The 21930-nt window shown below is 38.2% G+C and overlaps 1 protein-coding gene across 8 annotated transcripts in view; it reads right to left on the reverse strand.

Annotated features, from left to right (window-relative positions):
- Positions 1–21930, reverse strand: part of LOC120517377 (trafficking kinesin-binding protein 1-like) — an 87678-nt gene that overhangs the window by 19958 nt on the left and 45790 nt on the right. For all 8 annotated transcript variants that reach the window (XM_039739648.1, XM_039739655.1, XM_039739650.1 and 5 more), the window contains exons 2-3: positions 13264–13706; positions 12485–12679 (exon numbers count right to left, since the gene is read on the reverse strand). In XM_039739648.1, the coding sequence (XP_039595582.1) occupies positions 12485–12679; positions 13264–13706 (638 nt within the window). The remainder of the gene's footprint in view (positions 1–12484; positions 12680–13263; positions 13707–21930) is intronic.

A 21930-nucleotide genomic window follows, 5' to 3' on the forward strand; every position in this document is an offset into this window, starting at 1 on the left:
AGAGTCAATCATTTTTAATCTAAACAACAACAGAAATATGGCTTTCCTTTGGCAATCCATTATCTCTATCAGCTCTTTTTGGCAATAGTTGAGCCAGGCGATCTATTAATGCATTTTTATCATTTGCTTATATCCTTTTTCTGTTCACTGCTGAAAATGATTGCAAGGCAAATTAGAAAGATAAAATCTGCCCAAATGCTACATCTCACCTTTTTTGATTAGAAGAGCTAAGACCTCATGATTTCCAACATTTCTTTAGGCATGAGATATATTCAAAAATTTACTCTAAGATGATGACAAACATCAGGGGCATTTCATTGGTATGAAGCTGAATTTGGACAAGCTTCAAGACCCCAACAAGAAACATTTAAAAGAAGAGAATTTAAGATGAATGTCAGAAGGAGTTTGATGGCAGAAATATTATTATTATTTAGCCAATGCCTTTATTCAAGGTGACATGCAACATCTGAGGCACAATTAGTTACATCTCTTTTCTTTTGTTTTTTCCAGTTGGAGCACAGACAGGTGAAGAGACTTGCTCATGGTCAAAGAGGTGTCAGTAGTGGGATTTGAACCCACAACCTCATGGTTTAGAGTCCAAAGCTTTAACTACTATGCCACACTGCAGTAAAAGTGTGTAATTTTGCCAAGAAAATAAATTACATACAATTTAAAAACTGAGATAATTATAACTAAGAAATATTTTGCCTGCCAGAAAAGCTTAATTGCTAGTCTGGGCAGGCCTGGGAGACCTTGCATGGTCTTTTCCTACTAGTATTTTTAGGTTCTTCCAGCATAAAATGCAGGCAAGGTTAGCGGAGTCTGATGGGTTTGCACATCGGTAGCCATGACCTCATTTCACTCTGTCTCTTGGCTCACATTTTCTGTTCGTGAACTGACACCCACTAAACCTCCGCATGTTTTCAAGTATAAAGGAATTACAGAATAGACACCCAATTGAGTACACACCAAAGCTAAATCATGTTCAAAACAATGTGAATCCCCATTTTGTTTCATTACAACTGAATCATTCTTCAACATGCTATATAATGTTTCAATGTGAAAGATTAGGTGCAACTTCTAAAAAGTTGTTTTGATAATATGAGCCATGCTTTTGAAAGATTGACACACTTAGGTTTGGCACACAACATTTTCACAGAAACGCATCTGTGAGCTTATATGAATATATTATTCTGCCATAATAGAAAATATAACTAACAGTTTAGTGACATTTTGAAGAATCTGTGCACCAGATAGCACCATTTATCAGTTTCTATTTAAAATTTAAATATACGATTATCATTTAAGGACAGAGCATAGCACACTAAGAAGAAAGAGGCAATTCAATTGCTTTTGGAAATCAGAAAGGTACATTCAAAGCAGTGCTGGTTGAAGCCCATTTGGAGCCCTAGGCAGGGAGGATAGACGAATCCCCTCGGTGTCTGGACCACAAGCCCCTTCAGTAGCACAAACGACACCCCTTTGTGCATATGCAGCAGATCTGTGAGTACACATCCATTGCGTGCAGTTTTACTTTAATAAACGGTGCCCAGTGAGTCACAGCACCGACTTAGTATCATAAGGCCTGAGTGTGGTTTTAGTGTCTCCCTCTATTTTGGAAAGTGAGCACCTTCAGCAGCACAGATGGCGTCCTTTTGTGAATGTACAGCGGACTATAAGGAGTGAGAGCTCCTTGGTGTATGGAGTACATGCACTTTTACTTTAATAAATGGCACCCAGGGGGTACTGGTGCCCACTTAGTATCATTATGCCTGATGGTGGATTTGGGGTCTCTCTTGGTGTCTGGAGTGTGCACCCCTTAACTTAATAAATCCCCTTTGATGATGGTGTCCTAGGCCAGGGGTCACCAGCTCCGGTCCTGGAGGACCACCGTGGCTGCAGATTTTCATTCTAACCCTTTTCTTAATGAGTGCCCTGTTTCTGCTGCTAATTAACTTCTTTTGAACTAATTTTAATTGACTTGCTCTTGAAGACTCACAACACCTTAATTGTTTCTTTTACCTTAATTAGCAGCCAAACAATAAAGAGATACAAAATGAGCCAAAACAACTGGTGCCAATCATATAATATCTGAAAATAAAAACGATGAAGGTATCAGGAATGTTGGTCTGCTCAGATCCCCAAAACTTTTTAACAGTGCTCTTAGACAAAGAAATGATTCAACAGTTTCAGAAAAGTCTGCTAATGCACCATGAGAGCAGGAACAAGCCATAGAATTAAAGAACTGGTTTAATTAAGGACAAGAATCGGCACCTCATTAAGCAGCTGGCTGTAGTGAAATTGGTTGGAGTTTGAGGCCCTGACTTAGTTGGTCTTCTGTTGGCTCACTCACTTCACATTTCATTTCTATTTGGGTGCCCTTTAAGGAATGAAATGAAGCAATTCAGAGGAACGATGAAGAAATCTTAAAAAAGCAATTCAATTTAAGTGAATTTACAAGAAGCTAATTAGCAGCATAAACAGGGCACTCATTAAAAAAAGGGTTAGAATGAAACCCTGCAGCCATGGTGGTCCTCCAGGACCGGAGTTGGCGACCCCTGCCCTAGGCAGCTGTCTAAGTTTTCTAAAGAATTGAACAGCTCTGATTCAATGTTTAAAGTTGTACATTTATCTAATTTTAGTACACATTTTCTCTTACTCTGCAGTGGGCTGGCACCCTGCCCGGGGTTTGTTTCCTGCCTTGCGCCCTGTGTTGGCTGGGATTGGCTCCAGCGGACCCCCATGACCCTGTAGTTAGGATATAGCAGGTTGGATAATGGATGGATTTTCTCTTACTATTCAGGGGCACATGAAAGCAAGGTAATGGAAAACAGATTGGAACTTTTCTCTCGATACAGGCCAGTCTCATCAAATACTCACAATAAGAAACTATGGGGAGCTGACTAGTTTAGAAATATAGGGTGAATCCCATTTGAACACAGAAGAAAATTCAGATTTTGAAATAAAAACCAAAAACCAAAAATGTCTCTGCCTCATCCAGAAGAGGACATGGACTGAGACTGGCTCAGGGAAAGGTACTGACCTAGTAATTCAGCACACAAACCAACTTCCAAGAATGCTATAAACATATCTGATTCATCTATAATTCTCATGCTCTCTCACATTAATGTCAGATTCCTGCACTCACTCTATCTATCTATCTATCTATCTATCTATCTATCTATCTATCTATCTATCTATCTATCTATCTATCTATCTATCTATCTATCTATCTATCTATCTATCTATCTATCTATCTATCTATCTATCTATCTATCTATCTAAAGCTTGAAATGTCACTGGTAGAATTTTCTACCAATTTATATACCTTTCTAGTACTTACACACTTTTCTATTATTTTGCTGAAATGCTGTTGTTGACCTAAGATGGTCTGGCACCCTTAGATGACAAAACATGTGGTTATACTGGGCTGATCACTTGCAGTGTAACTAGAGTACTAGGGTGTTGTACCGTGTTGGGCCATTATGGATGTAGTGAGAAGTCAAGCAAAATGACCCCTTTTATTGGCTAACTAAAAAGATTACAATATGCAAACTTTCGAGGCAACTCAGTTCCAAAGCTTGCATATTATCATTTTGTTAGTTAGCCAATAAAAGGTGTAATTTTGCATGACTTCTCACTACGTGTAACTAGAAAAAAAGAGTAAAGATGATGACACCTTGCTTATACAATATATACTGTGAACAGGCTAATGGTAAAATGCAGTAAGTCTATCCTTGCTAAACAGTGCAGTAGATATGATCATCTGGAGAACATTTTCTGATATTATTTTTTTGTATGGAACACAGGTTGCTTAAACACTTATATTTATTCACATACATATATTAGGATATCCACTTAGAAATCATACAGCCTCCTTCTTATAACCCATAAAAAATAAGTATGAGATGTCACTGGGATCAAAAGTTGTACAATTATTCTGTGCAGGCTACAGAATTATAATATTGACTCAACTGTTTTATGATCTACCTAAAAGGAAAAGAACTGAAAACACTCGAGATGCATTTCCTTCCTAATATAAAAAGGAGAATATTTAACATCTAAATCATGCCCACAGTGACAGAGTGATTCCATCTGGCCATGCTCAGCAAGAAAAGCATGGATAGAAAGCAAACAGGAGGTGATTACTGTGACCTTGTACAAGTGGTTTCACTTCCTGCAATATCACTTCATAAGGAAGGTGTGTTTTCTTAGAAGACAGCTACAAAGATACAAAGAAACACTTCTTACTATCTAGTGGGATCAAATATACAGCAATGTCTAATGTCCTGTAACTTGCTAAGAATGTAATTAACGCAAGAATGTGAGGGGCATTTATGCTGAAAGAGAGCTGCAGAGAACAGATGTTTGTGATGCACTAAGATGTGACAGTGACTCAGCTTTGAACAGCAGGTCTATTTGAAAGAAAGATCATTCTTATTTTTTTCTTTCTCAGTTCATTTTTTGCATAATACCCTTCATAGACTGCCTTTTAGGCTGACAAGTTCAAAATAATAAAACACTTTACAAAATGAAAAATGGAATTTTAACTAATATCACATTAAATATGATTGTTAGTCTGACTAATTCCAGGTTAATTCACTGTCTGAATGGAATTTGCAGGTTTTCTCTTTGTCTGTGTGGAGCACTCTGCTTTTCTTACAGAGTCCAATGGGATGCATTTCAGGCGTACTGTATAGGCAACTCTAAATGGTCCTTCTGTAAGTGTGTGTGTGAGGATGCACTTTGATAGACTGGCATCTTCTTCAAGGTTGGCTCTTGCTATATGCCTGATGCTACCAGGACAGGCTCATGTTCCTTATGACCCTAAAATAGGTAAAGAGGGTTCCGAAAATGGTTAGATGAATGTGTAGAAGGAACCTTTAAAAGAACACAGCTCTTAAACCTTCTATAATAACACTATATCAAGAGGCATGTATTAGAAGACCTCCAATAAATAAATGGAAGCCACAGAGAAACTTCCATATACATAACCAAAATCCCCAAGTAGCCTGTGTGCAGAATATCTGAACCCTTCTAAGATGGTGGGCTGTACACGATAATCTGTACTCCAGTAGTCATTTTCAAGTGGCATAAAAGTCTGTTATGTCAACAGCACTGGTGAGTTTGGAGTCAGGAAATGAGGCAGTGGTAAGGGCTCAACTACTGAGTGGAAGTGAGAAAGACTGTAGGCAAAATGTACGTTATGGAGGGAGTACTTCATGTACAAACAGTAAGTGAACCAGCTCTCCCAAGGCAGTCGGAAAGATACTGTATTACTACTTCCTTGTAATATACTGCCTTCTTGGTTGTTAATTGAAATAAAAGACAGTTCAAGATTGGTTCTTAGTGTTACTGATATATACAACAGCTCCAAGTATTTATTAGGGGTATTTCTTAGAGGTATATGTCAGGTGAAATGTTAAATAAACACACAAGACCTTCCCATTGCTAGCCACTAGCTTTTAAGTGCCTTTGGAAAAGCATGAGTGATAAACAGAGATTGAAATAGTGACCACAGTACTGTTTTCATGCAATTAACTTTATACAGTACTATACACTGCAAAGTACAGAATGGCTTGGGTAAAGCTATGATGGCATTACAAAAAAACACAATGATAAAGTAAAAGATGCAAAAAAATCATGACATTTTTCTCTTTCTAAACGTCAGAACTGGACCATGAAACAATGGAAGAAGGTCTGATTAATCACATTTTCCTGTGGATTATTTGGATGGCTGGGTGCATGTGTGGCATTTACCTTGGGGAAGACATGGCAGCCGGATGCACTATGGAAAGAAGGCAAACCAGCGGAGGCAGTGTGATGCCCTGTTCAATGTTCTCCCGGAAAACCTGCCACTAATGTGGATTTTACTTTCACACATACCACCTGATGGCAACAACCTCTTTTAGCAGGATAATGAGCCCTGCCACACTGCAAAAGTTGTTCAGGAATGGTTTGAGGAACATGACAAAGAGTTCAAGGTGTTCACCAGATCTCAATCTGATCAAGCATCTGTGAGGTGTGCTGGGAAAACAAGTATGATCCATGGAAGCCCCACCTCGCAACTTAGAGGACTTAAAAGGATCTGCTGCTAACATTTTGCTGCCAGATATCACAGGACACCTTCAGAGGCCTTGTAGAGTGCAGGCCTTAATGCCTCAAAGCTGTTTTGGTACTAAGAAGTACAACCATATAACTCTTGTCCTTAAGTCTTTACATTGGCTTACATGTAGGTTTAGGGGTGAATTAAAAATCCTTCCTCTTACATAAAAAGGTTTATTTAAAATGGCCTAGGCCATACTTACAAGTTTGTATATAAGCATAATATCTAAAGATACTGAACTAAAAAAGATTCCAAGACTTAATAAGGCAACAGTGGAAGGTTATGCTCTTAGCTATAGGGTCCCAAAGCAGTGGAATGATCTGCTTGCTTGTATAAGAGATGCCCCACCAGTCTCAACTTTTAAATCCGTGTTAAAGATTCAGTACTTTAGTGTAGCATAGCCTGACTGGAGCTGCTGATTAGCCATTCTTATTATATCTCTTGCTCGTTAGTCATATATACAAAAATATAAGTATTACAGTAATTACAAACCATTACTAACCCTACTCTTTTTTGTTTCTTATCTTTGTATACTGCTGTTGATCTTGGCAAGGACAAAAGTGATACTGGGATTCATTAGACTTCCATCACAAAGTTGTGCAAGACTGTAGACTGTGGGTTGATGATTAGTTGATCTAGGAATTAAGGCTGCACGTGACTTAGGTCGGGTTTATACTTCACGTGACACATTCTCCAGTGGACACTCCATTAAATTCACAGGACACCTTGTCACAATATCTCTGAAAAGGATGCCGGGAACGCACCCTTTCCAGTAAGCAACGGGCGTGAGGTAGAAACAATCCCTGGACTGGGCATCAGCTCATTGCAAGACAAATACAAGTACACACATATGCTAACGTCATTTTAGCATCAAAAAATACCTAAAACCTGCATGCCCTTGGAAGGAAAACAGAACCCACTGTGAAAACCCACAGGAAAACATGCAAACTCCATGCAGGGAACACCAGGGAGATTGTGACTTCATGTTCCAACTTGAATACACTGTGCCCCCGAAATTTTTGCTGATACCACAACTTGCACATGCTTCACATTAATTTCTGAGGATGTGCTCAGAGGACGAGGCAAATGAATGCTGGGAACGCTTGGCAGCCACGATGTGTGCACGTATGCATTCTGAGTGTAAACTATAAACTGGCCCTTAGTCTATGACTTTGTACAAACCTTTGCATAATCTGCTGATGGGACTTTTCTCAACTGGCTCTGTCCATAGCATTGATGGACACTCACTGTCAGGATCTATGATCTTATACTAATCACCTTGAAATCGCTCTGCCCACATATCTATCCATATTTGTATTTTATGCATATAAATCATGTATCATGCAATTTATAAAACTTTACTTGTAAAGTTATTAAAGCATTCTGACTGTGAAAAGTACTCTAAAAATATTTAATTGACATGACTAGACCTTTGCAACAGCCATCTGAAGAAAGCCACCATATCTAGGAAAGCAACTGAAATTAAAATTGAAATTTAAATTGAAAGACAGAAATGATTCTAGATAGGCTTGAAGAATTTAATCACATTTTTATAGACAAGGATCCATTCAGACTACAGCAAATTTTGCCCACAATGCTGCTATTAAAATATCCCTGGCCTGACTGGAGTGAAAATAAGAACTGCCTCCTTCTTTCCATAATGAAAATAACAGTGCAGGATTGGCTACAGTACAGAACATTGGCTACAGTAGTAAAGCTAAACAGACAACATTTAAATAGTTACATGAATGTTGGAAGACACTGAATTTTAATCGGTTAAACCTGGATGCCAGAAGATGCCTCCAAACCTAACCCAACCATGTAGACCCCAGAAGGGAATATGATGAATTAGTTTCCTTACTCTAAATTATATATGAGCCTCAAAGGACATCCATCCATCCATCCATTTTCCAACCCGCTGAATCCGAACACAGGGTCATGGGGGTCTGCTGGAGCCAATCCTGGGCAGGGTGCCAACACACCGCAGGACACACACAAACACACCCACACACCAAGCACACACTAGGACCAATTTAGAATCGCCAGTCCACCTAACCTGCATGGCTTTGGACTGTAGGAGGAAACCGGAGCGCCCGGAGGAAACCCACGCAGACACGGGGAGAACATGCAAACTCCACGCAGGGAGGACCCAGGAAGCGAACCCAGGTCTCCTAACTGCTACCCACTGCGCCACCGTGCCGCCCTCTCAAAGGACATACAATCCTTTTTTACCAAATATGCAAATGATGCACTGCAGCAGGATGCACCAAATTCTATATACAGACTGGGAAAGCCAATGTCTTCTGTGAGTATGTTTGTGATTTTGAGGCATAAAACAACTCTGCGATAATTTTGTCACAAAAGAGAACAACACCCTACCATGCCAGACCATCAACATTCTTTTGATGTTGCCTATTGTTTCTGGTAGGAAGGTTGCAATTGTTTTATTCTTCCTTACACGTTATCAAAAGGAGGACGTGCCAAACAACACGTTCACACACCTGAACTCACTTCACCTGCCCTCAGGGAGACTGCACACGTCTTTGCTAACACTTTCCACTGCTAAAAGCCAATTAAAGAAATATTTAGAAAAAAGAAATCAAATTTCCTTCTCAAGTATCCGCCTAGTTAATGAATTGCTTATAGTTCAGTGTTAAACTAATAAAAAATAATGAGAATTGGTTTGTTACAAAATTTAATAGTGACTGTTAAGTAGAAAGAAACAAAATTAAAAGTTCTGTTCAGTTGAAATTCCCACCCATAGCAAACAACTTTATTGGTGCAGGTGTCATTTTAAAGATAGAAAATCAGGGGAATTAGTGATATACACAAAACAAGCTTCACTCATTACCTGCCCAATTAATATAGAGTTCAAAGGTTTTGATGGGTGTATGTTTCAATATTCAGATATGGGTTATTCAATTCACAAATGATAACCATCTACATCTGAAATTAGAGCAAGTGATCAGAGCAAGAAAAAGCTCTGCACGCACTCTTCAGTAATTATAAGTTACTGTTAAATCCAATGTTTGAAAGGGAGACTATGGTTAAAAAAAGTTATAGAACACATACTAAAATAAATATGCTCTGTGGGCTATATTTTAAACTTCTGCAAGTCATAATGAATATCCAGTAGTGTAATGATAACATGTTGAATAAAAATAAAGAACAATATGCCCGCCTATAGCCACATATACAAAAACTGTTTAAAAATATAATTAAAGGTAATTTTTTTCTGTTGTAATATACTGGTAGAAGATGAGTGCAATACTCAGTTAACTCCGGTATCCACATTAAAGAAACTGCTATCTGCAAAGTCTGAGAGCTGGGATGCACAGTTAAAACTCTTTTTTAAGTTAGAAGGTGGTAATCCACCTCCATCTATCCATACACCTATCTTATGATTTGCTCTGTTCATTACGGGATCATGGAGCAGCAGTGCCTATCACCCAATCATTGGGCATAAGGCAGGAAACAACCCACATTCACTCATACCAGGATAATTAAGAGTAGTCAAGCAAGTAAACTACAGTATATGCGTGAACCTTAAATACTTATAACACATGAAGAAATCAATGGATATTTTTATCTGATAAAATTCAACGTAATTGACACATAGTAAGAACATGACACCTACAGCTATGGATCTCTCAAATGATTGTTTACACTGTCATGCTTTGTTAATATAATTATCATTAAAACAATTTATGTTTTATGGTCTGTTTAATGTCCTTTGATTGTTTATGCAATGTTGAAGTAGTTTATTAATTTACTGTTAGTGCATTATACAGGAGGTCCCACAAATGTAGAATCATAGGGACTGGAGACTAATTTATAGTTTTATCTAAGCAACACCGAGATTTCTTTGTTTCAGGATGAATGGATCAGATAATAATTGTAAGAAACAAAAGTTAGAAAGTGATTGATCACAGAAATTAACACACAGAATTCAGGTCATGAAGCCGCTGTTTTTTATTGTGTTTTATTTGTTTCCCAGTTATTCCAGATTTATGAGTCATCCTGTAACTGTAAATATATGTGAATGCTCTAAGCTTGGTCGGCCTGTAGTTGAATAAAATTATAAAGTATGAACATTCATAGATATATAAATTGCCTTAATAGCTATTTTGTGCAGTATTATTGAAACATTTATCATATTTTTATTAATAAATAAATTACATTTTGAAATTAACTAATTTAACCATTCAAATAAGAGGTTGTAAGAAAAAAGAAAGGTTTTGGATTGTTTTGGAAAAAGCAGAATTAATTTTTACATTTTGTATAATACGTTTGACATGACACTCAAACCTGTATAGTGCGACCAATGACTGTTCTCTGCAATTTGATCCTATTCCCTGCTGCAAAAGCCTGCAAAGATTTCTTTTTAACTCTTTTTAACTCAGAGAAGGATTACAGCGCCACCTTGTGTTCAGTGACAAAATGGTCAACTTGTAATTTTTTGTCAGAGACAACATAATAAAATAGAAGTATTTTTTGCGGTAATCAAATTATTATATAAAGAAAAACTTCTGACGTGGCAGTCACAGTGAGGCACTATACAGGCATATAAAATATGCTGTAGGTATGAAGGAACTCTTGTAGTGTTTCTTGACAAACTTCTGCTAAATAATTCATTGGCTGAAAGTCTTCAGTGTTAGTGTGTCAGACAGATGTCTGGCATTGTTCCTAACAGCACTCAGTTTTTCATTCTCTCCTTTGCTACAACATTGAGGGGTCCAGAGTACATCCCATAACTGACCCTGCCCTTTTAATTCGGTTGTTGATTTAGTCTGCCTTTCTTAAAGTGATGTTACCAGCCTAGTACACCACTGCATAGAAAATCACACTGGCCATTACAAAGTAATAAAATATTTGAAGGATGTCACTACTGACATTAAAGGAACACAGTCTCTCTGTCTCATCCCCAATTATCAATACATTACATAACTGCAGAATCATCTAAGAATACCTGCAAGTGACACAACCTGCTCTTACAGTATATGTATAGCTTGAGGTGCGCAGAGTAAACAAAAAAGGAGTCTGGACTGTTCTTTGTGTGCTCCAGTAATGCTCACTTCCACATCAGAGGGATAGTCCTTGAGTCTCGCAAACTGTGGTGTGCCTGACAAATAGTCCAAATCCAGGACACCATAGGCTCAACCACCTGCATATCTCTGAGTTTACCCCTTAACAGGGATGGTGGATGGTACTGAAGAGAAATTTAAAAACATCATCCACACAGTGCTGGCAGCTTTGTCCAGGTGAGAATAAGCCTTGTGGAGCAGACAGATAATTGCATCCTCCACTCCAAACTTTGTTCGAGAGGCAAACTGCAGATGGTTCTGGTGATCTACCACAAGAGGACTCACATAGTACAGAACCAGAATCTCAAAGCTCTTCATAGTTTTGGTCCACATTACATTTAAAACCTGATAGGATATTAAAAAGTCAAGTTCTTTGTACTATTAAACTTCTGTCTCAAAGTATGTAACAGTCAGGTTTCTGGGGTTTCTGACCCCAACTCTCTCTTCTGTTTCTTTTTCCGGTTTCTTTGTGGTGGCGGCCTGCGCCACCACCACCTACTCAAAGCATCATGATGCACCAACATTGATGGACTGAAAGCCAGAAGTCTACGTGACCATCATCATCAGGTCCTTCCATGAAAACCCTAAATACAAAGAGGACTGTTTCATTTATGTTAGGTAGATTGCCCAGAGGGGACTGGGCGGTCTCGTGGTCTGGAACCCCTACAGATTTTTTTTTTTCTCCAGCTCTTGGAGTTTTTTTTTTGTTTTTTCTGTCCACCCTGGCCATCGGACCTTACTTATTCTATGTTAATTAATGTTGACTTATGTTTATTTTTTATTGTGTCTTCTATTTTTCTATTCATTTTGTAAAGCACTTTGAGCTACATTTTTTTGTATGAATATGTGCTATATAAATAAATGTTGATTGATTGTGGGGAGCTTCCACTGGTCTCCTGATGATGACAATGCCGCAGGATAGCAAGTTTGCTGCACACTATTTCTCATTCTTGCTCCCGATGTGCTGGAAAAATTTCCTAATCACAGTTAGGACCACTGAATCCTTGTCAGTTTTCAAAATGGAACCAGATTTAAATTTTTGCCTCACCAAGCCTGACATTGTGATGCCTCTGAACGCTCAAATTTGTGTCTTCAGTTACAAATGTGGTCATGTCTTGTAATTTTAAGTTCTTAATGTCACTACTGCACATGTGAAATCCATTTTTAACATAGCAAACATTGTTTTAAAATAGCACCCTTCACAGCACATCAGCTTAGAAAACACATTTGATGGTCAAGTACAAAGTAGTACAGATGTTATTAAAAACAGTATTTTCTGAATGTAGTTACTCACGGAAATACTTGAGGGTCTCCTCAATCTGCTCTGGGGTCAGATTGATATTGACCTCTGGAGGGATGAGTGGGGTGTGAAGCCAGTCATCATGGTCATAGCCAAAGACACAGTCTGCTCGCAAAGTATAACTGGGAAGCTGTTCTTCCAGTAAGCTGATGATTTCCACTTCTGGAACATTTCCAGTGTTGCACACATCTGGTTAGGGGATAAAAAGAAGAGTAATGCTGCACTGAGGGAAAGACCATAAAGCTCTTGCACACACATTTAGGCAAAACTGGAAAGTGATGCCGGACAAAGTGATAACAGAGAGACACAGACAGATAAAGGAAATGTGCACTGATATGTAGAGAAGATAGAATACAGGTGGGATTTACAAAGTAGAGAAGAAGAGATGGAATAGTATAAGGAGAGTGAAGTGAGAATCTATGGATAAAAGATGCCCAAATGCTTTAAGATTTCCAGCTAGTATTCTTTATAATATCAGAGAATCATGAATGTAGAACAATAAGTACATACAGTAAATAGTCTCTGACAGATGCAATATATAGTGTTACCAAAAGCCTCTCTGATGCTCCATCCATAAAAAACAACTTTACTGTTCAGTGTAGAACAATGAAAGGGAACACCCAATAATAACTTTCTGACCATGGATTTAGCTGCTGATCCCTTTTTCAAACAAAACTTTCTTGGTGGAAGATGCAAAGAACCAAGCATTTGTGTACACAGTTAGCAGGCAACCTGCTCCAGAAAAACACAGCAGGCATATTGTAGCCACTCACCAGTGATGGTAGAAACATCACAGTAATTCCCTTGTTCGCAGCATCTCACTGAGGTTGAACTTAGATCCCAGTTTGAGCTTTCCTCCCCACAAATTATGAAATTTACGTCATAGTGGGCTTGCTCATCTGGTCTCTTTGGCACAGTAAATTCATCCTTTGTCTTTGGTACAGTAAAGGTCAGGAAGTCATCTTCCTCTGTCTCCATTTGAGAGACATGGCTTGTTGAGACATCCTGGAGCAGTAGGGGGCTGGTCTTGGGGTCTAAAGCAGGCTCTGGTAACAGCTGAGCAGCAGGTTGGCTCTTTGAGATCCCGGAGGTGGCCAGTTTGGTAGGGTTCACTGGAAAAAGCAGGCTGCCATGTGCTGAGCTGTAACTCCCCACCTGGTCAGGTAGACAGCACAAGACACCAATGTGGCCGTCTGAGCACTCATCTGCCAGGGTCCTACAATGAAAGCAAAAAGAAGTAATCAGATGCCTGTTTCTGCTAAAGGAATCCCTGTTTTATCAGTTCAGATGTGTCACTGCAATAGGCCCATTACAGCCTCACCTAAACCTTTCATTCATGTAGTCCTGTCCCTGAAAACAAAATGGATGAGAGTGAGATATCAGCAAGTAATCAATGTCACAGATGTAACAATGATGTTAGACTGTTGATTGCTATGTGCATGAGCAGTGCATCTGGACATGGCAAACAGCTTGCTTTAAACAATGCCTTGTACAAGTATAAACTTAAAAAGCAAAAACAAAATACAAAAATAACAATTAAAATCATAATGATCCACATATTTAGATCTCTGATGCAGTGGATTCAAGAAGAGACCAAGAGAACAAAGCTAACGACCATGCCATCCATTCCTTTATTAAAACTGCTCAGTCCAGTTCAGAGTCCACAAAACTGCATACATTTACTGTTTGTAATACTGTATATTACATTTATTTTCTTAATTACATCTTATTGTGTATATATATTAGGGGGTTTTGCTCCCTGCTCACTTCGCTCGCCAACCCCCTGGCCTGAGCAATGCGCTAGCCTCTTTGCAAATCTGCAACTTGCATATGGGGATGTGGATGTACAATTTAAACAGAATTGTTACATATGCATAATAGAACTAACTATTTTACATTACAGCGAGTAATTAAGCATATTAAAAAACAGTAAAAGTAATAATTTGAAAGTAAATTATGTTTCATGTTGCGTTAGTCATTCATTGCGTAATACGATTTTGTTCTGTTTGGCTTTAAAATTAACATGCAAATACTTTTTAAACTTACACGTTTACTGTAAATCTTCAGCAAAAACAATTTTTGAATAAAATTTTCATCAATATCGCATTGAATTTTGATTCTGTGTTTAGACTTACATCGTGAAAATGCAACGTATAACTGCCCGTGATTAAATTTCGTTTCTCTCTCTATTAAATAAAATGACTTTTTCGAATATTTGGCTCTGTGATTTGTTAATTGTCTTTGCAAAAGCTATTCTAATGGGAAACTGTTAACGTTTTCATACGAATGGCATATCAAGATCTCCTTTGTTGTCTAATGTTATCCACAGAAGATGTACTACATTACCTTTCTTGGATACATCCTTCTTTCTACAGTAATTCATGCGGTGGAAGACCGGACGGTGTTAACGGTGGTAGATATTCTTCATGATATTGTAAGTTGATGCTTTCAACTTCCGCACAATCGCCACCTACTGTTTCAGCATAGTCTATTGATACACATTTAACCAATTTGCCGTGTAACTGATCATCATTTTTGCCATAAATTCGTTTGACTTCATTGTTTCTCAGTGCTATGATTGCCCGTGTACTCATTTTTCTGTTGATAACCCTTTGTAATGAAATTCTTCAATAAGATTTGGATATAATATGTCTTCTTTAATTGGGAACTTAAAGTGAGGAAAACATTAAAATTTGTAAGAGCTGAGATTGCAGGACCTGTGTTTGTCAAAAGCATTCACACATATGAGAGGCGAGAGGGCCGTGTGCATGGTTGAATATGGTTGAGAGGAGGGCGGGACTTGAAAAAATCTCATGGCCAAAGTCTAGTCTCGCGGGACTTGAAAAAAATATCTTGAAAAAAGTCTTGTCTCGTCCCAGGATTTTTTTCTATAATAAAGATTATATATATATATAGAGAGAGAGAGAGAGAGAGAGAGAGAGAGAGAGAGAGAGAGAGAGAGAGAGAGAGAGAGAGAGAGAGAGGGGGAGGGAGAGAGAGAGGGGGAGAGAGAGAGGGGAGGGGATGCTTTTTTTTCTTTACACATTATCATTATTTTATTATTATAATGATAATAATAATACATTTTATTTATATAGCACCTTTCCTATGCTCAAACCGTCAGTTGACTGAAGTCTTTATTCAAGGAGACATACGGGAGATGTACTCCTTACAGCTGAGGACAGGGAGGTTGGTTAAATGGCTTAGGGTCACACACTGATTCAGAAGCTGGGACTGGTGGGGAACCTTTGTAGTTTCGAGCACAATGCCTTAACAACTACACTACAGTACACCACTCCTCACCTCAAACACTTTGTGTTGCCATTTACTACACACATTTTATATATTATATGCATGATTCTATATTAAGACTGTGTTACTTTTATGGTATATACTGAACACATTGATTAGTATTAAACAAGAATTCATTGCCACCATTAAAGAAACACGGCACAATCACAACTGAAAAAATATTCAACTTTCAAGATATATGTATAAATGTGTTTTGTAGAAGCCTATAAAACTGAAAGATAAAATATTATTTAAACAGCAAAAGCATTAGAATTTCCTGATACTTTCCATAAGTAGTGTAGGAAACAAAAACAATGACTGAAGTACTACCATTGATAACCCAGTAGAGGGCACTCTTAACACTATTATATACTTCACATCTAAGAACATTCATTACTTTGTGCAGACACAAACAAGATAGAGTTGAAAAGTCCTGCTGCATCAGGGTGATCTTTGTCTCCTCAGTGAATCCCCAGTTTAAAATGGCAGTCCAATTGCTAACACCATGGCACGTGACCAAGATATTCTTCACTCCTTTGTAAACCTAACTCTGTAAACCTGAGTAGACTGAAGGAGTGACAACTGAACATTATTTAAAGAGCTGATACTCTTTTGAATGATTTTACACTTACATGAGTGAGATTCATTTTTTTAATTGGACGACTGATCAATCAAATAATGTTTAGTTAGAAAGAGAGTTGCATTGCTGTTTCATAGTCCCAGTGTCCCAGGCTCAAGTCCCGACTTAGATACAGGTTGCATGTTTCCATGTTCTCTCTGTGTCTGTATGGATTTTTCTACAATTTTCCATCCACATCCTCAAAGATGGAGATGTTAGGTTAATTAATTACTTTACATTGGTACCATACAAGTGAGTGGGCGAGTATGTCCTGTGATACAGAGGTGCCGCTTACAAGGGTAATTTCTGAATTTTACCCTGTTTTGTCAAAATAGAATTTGATGCCATTCAACCTGGAATTAGAAATTAAGCTGTGAAAGAAATAAGATAAATTAACAGCTGACTTGAAACTGACTGCTAAGTGACATTCATGTCTATCCAATCTATGCAGTGTGTGGAAACACGGGAAACAAGCAAACTGCACTACATTTTAATATTCTTGACGTTCTCAAAACCTCTTAATTCACTTTTGAATCACAGGGGACAAGACTGTTCAAATGATTCTTAATGCAGTTTTCAGTTAGTTCAACACACTGCTACATAAATCCTTACTAGAACTAGGCATGACATGACAACATAATTCCTGTTCTGAAAGCTGTGACCTCTAGTCACAGGGTATGCCAGATCTGCTAACTGCAGTTGCTGCTTTTGTCACCAAACAATGTCAGTTTAAATGACTGAAAATCAACAGGCATGTCACATTTACTGCATGCCGAATTTCCAGCACCGCCATGCTTATCCGTTTTTCTGACAACCAATAGCATGCTGCCTGATGGAGCCAGTGCTGTACGAAGGGTTGACAGGTATGGAAAGTTCAGCTGCAATCTCTGCCCTTTTTTATTTTTTTTCCCATTTTGTAGTGGTACAAATCCAAATCATATTATGTGATATCATCTACTGTTAAATTCTGCTCTATAACTGTAATGTTTTTATTTTTTATACTGCATTGAGGATTTTTTCTGTTCTGTTTATTGTATTGACCCCCTTCTTTTTGTTACACACTGCATGCCCAAACTACCTGGAAAGGGGTGTCTCTTTGAACTGCCTTTCCCAAGGTTTCTTCCATTTTTTCCCGTACAAGGGTTTTTTGGGAGTTTTTCCTTAGTTCTTAGAGAGTCAAGGCTGGGGGTCTGTCAAGAGGCAGGGCCTGTTAAAGGCCATTGCAGCACTTCTTGTGTGATTTTGGGCTATACAAAAATAAATTGCATTGTATTGTACATAAAACACAAGACAACAGACAGACAAGCTTTTCTTCTGTTTGTGATATTCAAAACACCCAGGTTCCTTCCTCGCTGAATTGTATGCACGGCACTTCTGGCTGAGCATTCATTGGTTGTCTGCTGTCATGCATGCAGAGCCGCCTGCCCATATGACTAAAGACACAACCAAATTTGTCAAAAATCTGACAAAACCAAAATCAGTCTCACAGATTGTTTGATTTTGTGGACTAGTTGAAGTGAGTCACACCACATTAGTGGCTTGATGGGAGCTTGCTGGTGACTGCCACTGATTCATTAAGATTATGTAAATGAAGTCTATAACTTAAAATCACTGGAAACTGTGTCTAATGTGACATGACCTTTAGTCTGTTATACTGGATCCCAGTTGGGTTTAGGGCTGATTTAAAAATTCTTCCACTTACATATAAAGTTTTGTTTTAGATGGCCTAGGCCCCATTTACGTATCTGAACTTACCATTACATACAAACCTAAGTGTGCACTATGATCTCAAGATACCAATTTGCTAAAGATTTCAAGGATTAATAAAACAACTAAAGTCTTTACATTGGTTTAAGGTTAAACTTAGAGCTAAGGTTGAAATCCTCCATCCTACACATAAACCTTTAAATGGCTAAGCCCCAATGTACCCACCAGAACATATAGGTCTCTAGATGCCACATTACTAAAGATTCCAAGGATTAATGAAACAACAGTGGGTGGCCATGATTTTACAGTAGCCCCAGAGTTGTGGAATGATCTGCCTGCTTTTATAAGAGATGCCTTTCAATCTCAAATTTTAAATCCAGATTGAAAACGTATTACTTTAGTTTAGTATACCCTGATCAGAGCTGTTGATTAGCTGTTCTGTTTGTAAGCATTGCAGTAATTCTGAAGTGTTACAAGCCTGTTTCTCTTCTTGGTATTCTGTTTTAGCAATTTGTGCTACCAGACCCAGGACACGCTGGAGGGATTATATCTCCGGCTGGCCTGGGAACACCTCGGGATCCTCCCAGAGGAACTGAAGGAGGTGGCTGGGGAGAGGGAGGTCTGGGCTTCCCTGCTTAGGCTGCTGATCCCGCGACCTGACCTCGGATAAGCGGTGGATAATGGATGGATGGATGCTACAGCTCTACTTCCAAGGGATAGACACCAGAGATAATAGGAACCTTAGAATCCAAGGATGAAAAGGATTTTGTCATCTTATTAGAATGCTCAGTACAAAACTTAGATAATACTAATCAACAGGATGGAGTGGGCGTCCAAGACTGTGACTGTCTGACTTTGTGTTTTAACTGACTGTGGACCCTCCAGAAATCTATTTTCTCAAGAGATGATCTTGACTGGACTTTTTGCTTTCCTCTTTTCCATTGTCAACTGGGCATATCTCAATAATAATATTAACAGACATTTAATGTTAAGATCCTTATGTGGTAATCAGTTTGATGTTACTTTGTTTATTGCATGTTTAAAGAAGTTTTTATTTTTGTGCATATACCTCATGTAATTTGTCAAATTTGGAATTTGTTTTTTACCTGTAAACCTGTTACCGCACCCTGAGCCTGCACTAGACAAAAAACATTAACTTGACTTGGCGTGACTTGTTAAGTTTCAGAAAACATAATGGCTTCTTTTAGTCTTGAACAGATTACTTTAGTTTATATTTTTTCCATAAGCAGCCACTGATTAAGCTGGAGCTGCAAATAACAAGCAAACCAAAAAATAAGCAGGTTGGTGTGTTTATCATAAAATTCTTTTTTTATTAAATACTCAGGGAAAACAGATACAAAAAGAAGAACTAAGTTAAGCATACTAATGACATTGTTAGAAAAGGAAAATCTATAATATATGTCTGACAAGGTATTATTACGACAGCAGTAACAAGTCATTTAATTAAATAACATTTCTAATTAACAGCAAGATGATTAAGAAACTGGAAGGAGCAAAAACTGCCAGAAGAATTAGGCCAACTGAGATGGCCAATTTAGATTATTGAAAGAAAAAAAACAATATCCACCTCTTCCATTTCAAAGTTACGGTGGTGCTGCTCAGGCAGTGAGCCATCCTTTGAAGGTGTGCCAGTCTACACAGTACACTCACACACACAACACACTTTGCCAAGGTTAATTAAAAGTCATAAGTTCAGCTATAGCAACACATGTTTGTTTGTGATATTAAAGGAAAAATGGGAGTACCTGGAAGCAAGCAAATGAGACATGTTGAAAATATATAAGTTTTGCACCGTGACCATACTTGGAAGTAAAGAAGATTCCCTGCAGCTGTGAAGCAGTAAGACTAAGCATGATTTCACTCTGTTATCACAGTTAAAAACACCCACCAAAGTTAAATGCATGGTAATGACTTCCTCAGAAGGGCTGAACCCAGGAACTTTATGTCCAATCACTAAACCACTTAGGTGTGCTTTTCACAAATTAAATAACCCATGTTCAGATGTGCTCGTATTTCAACTGTTTACTTGTCTTATTATCTTGAATGAACAGATGCTCCATCACAGCGTACACTCAAACATACCATGCCAGTTAACTAAAGAAACGTTTGTGAAATAAGGGACAAAACCTATGCAGAAGCAACGAGAAACACAGAGAGTGCCCAGCCCAGTATATCTGAGACAGCAGTGTTACCACTATGCCATACCATGCAATCCTTTATAGCCTGTGGTTGGGAAGCTGGAAGAGATATCACCACATTGCAGGTTCAAATCCCATCATAATCCTTCTGTTTGATCCTTAGTAAGTCACTTAACCTTCCCATGCTCGTACAATATCTAAATGTTTGTCATGTTTAGCTGCTAATAGCAAAGGCCTTCAGGATGGTGTTTACCTATAAACCACAAAAGTAAATACACATAAAGGCTAATGTGCTGCCATGGAAACATTAAGAAGATGACACACCCATAATATTTTGGTTGTCTGATGCCAGTAGGTTTCATATTTCTCCAGTCAGATGTCTTTTCAGCATCACCCAGCCCACATGACTCAGCTAAAAAATGCATTTTTTATACTTCAACATGAAAAAAATAATCAACCTTGTAGGCAAGATATATTTAATTACCATTTCCCAAGTTAATAAATAAATACGCTCCATTCCAGCACCTGCCTGACAACACGTACTCTGTAGATGACCTCCTAGTGAGATTCAAATGTGCAATGCTGACACTGAATTTTCCACTATACAATTCACTGTGACAGGAGATGTGCACTTCCTCAAGGGAGAGCTGAATTAGCATCTGCTTCCAACAAAACATAAAGAAGTCAGCTGTGAAAACAATATCATAAAATACGTGCATGTGACTGTGACTCCACTGTAGGTGCCCTTAATGACGTTACGCTCTACTAGCGTGTCCAGCTCTGATACACTTGGCAATAGATATGCGTTGTCAAGCACCACAAAACAGGTATGATGTGTAAACAAGGCCTTTAGTATCTGGAGCGCACAATCAGACCCCCCTGCCCGCCCCACATCGCCACACCCAACAAGCAGCCATGATGCATTTGCAAAGCAGCAGTGTGCATGGATTTAATAAGAAAAGCACAGCAGACACCATCTATTCTGCATTAAAGAGACTCGGGTGGTCTTCTCCTCACAGTGGGGTGATATGGTGCACACCATCAATATTTTATCATGATATGTTTAATTATTTATTTATTTATTAATTATTATTATTCAGCTGCCTGACATACAAGGCATTGCCCAGGGGTAAGGTAAGAAAAAAAAATATTCACGTGTGTATTGTATAGGTTGCCACTTTTGTCATTGTTGGCTGAAATGTAAGTGTCCCATCTGTCAGCTACACTACCTGTCTGATAATTATTAATTTTTCTACGCTCATGAGTGTAGAATTTGTTCATTTTGAATCTGATTAGATTCTATAATTGCGTTAACTTCCTGCTGGATTTGGAATTATTACACTACGTCTTTTTATTTCCTGGTCTACTGTGGTTTTAAAAATTGATGTTTAATCCCACATTAAAAAATGATGTTTAATCCCACATTATTGAACCCTTATTCATGATGAAACTCTAGAAGATTCATAAACTCTGTACATTGCGTTGAGTAAACTGTAATACTGTATACATGGAAATTTACGTGAACATTCGCACAGCTGTTTTGCAGTGCTGCATGGTTTTTGTGGGATTCGTCCTCCTGTTATGACTCCCCATTGAAATTTTAAATTGCAGGAATAATAATGTAATACAAAATTTTATGAAAGCAGATGTAGCAGTTTTTGAGT

Source organism: Polypterus senegalus, chromosome 17 (genome assembly GCF_016835505.1).
Source record: "Polypterus senegalus isolate Bchr_013 chromosome 17, ASM1683550v1, whole genome shotgun sequence".
NCBI lineage: Eukaryota > Metazoa > Chordata > Cladistia > Polypteriformes > Polypteridae > Polypterus > Polypterus senegalus.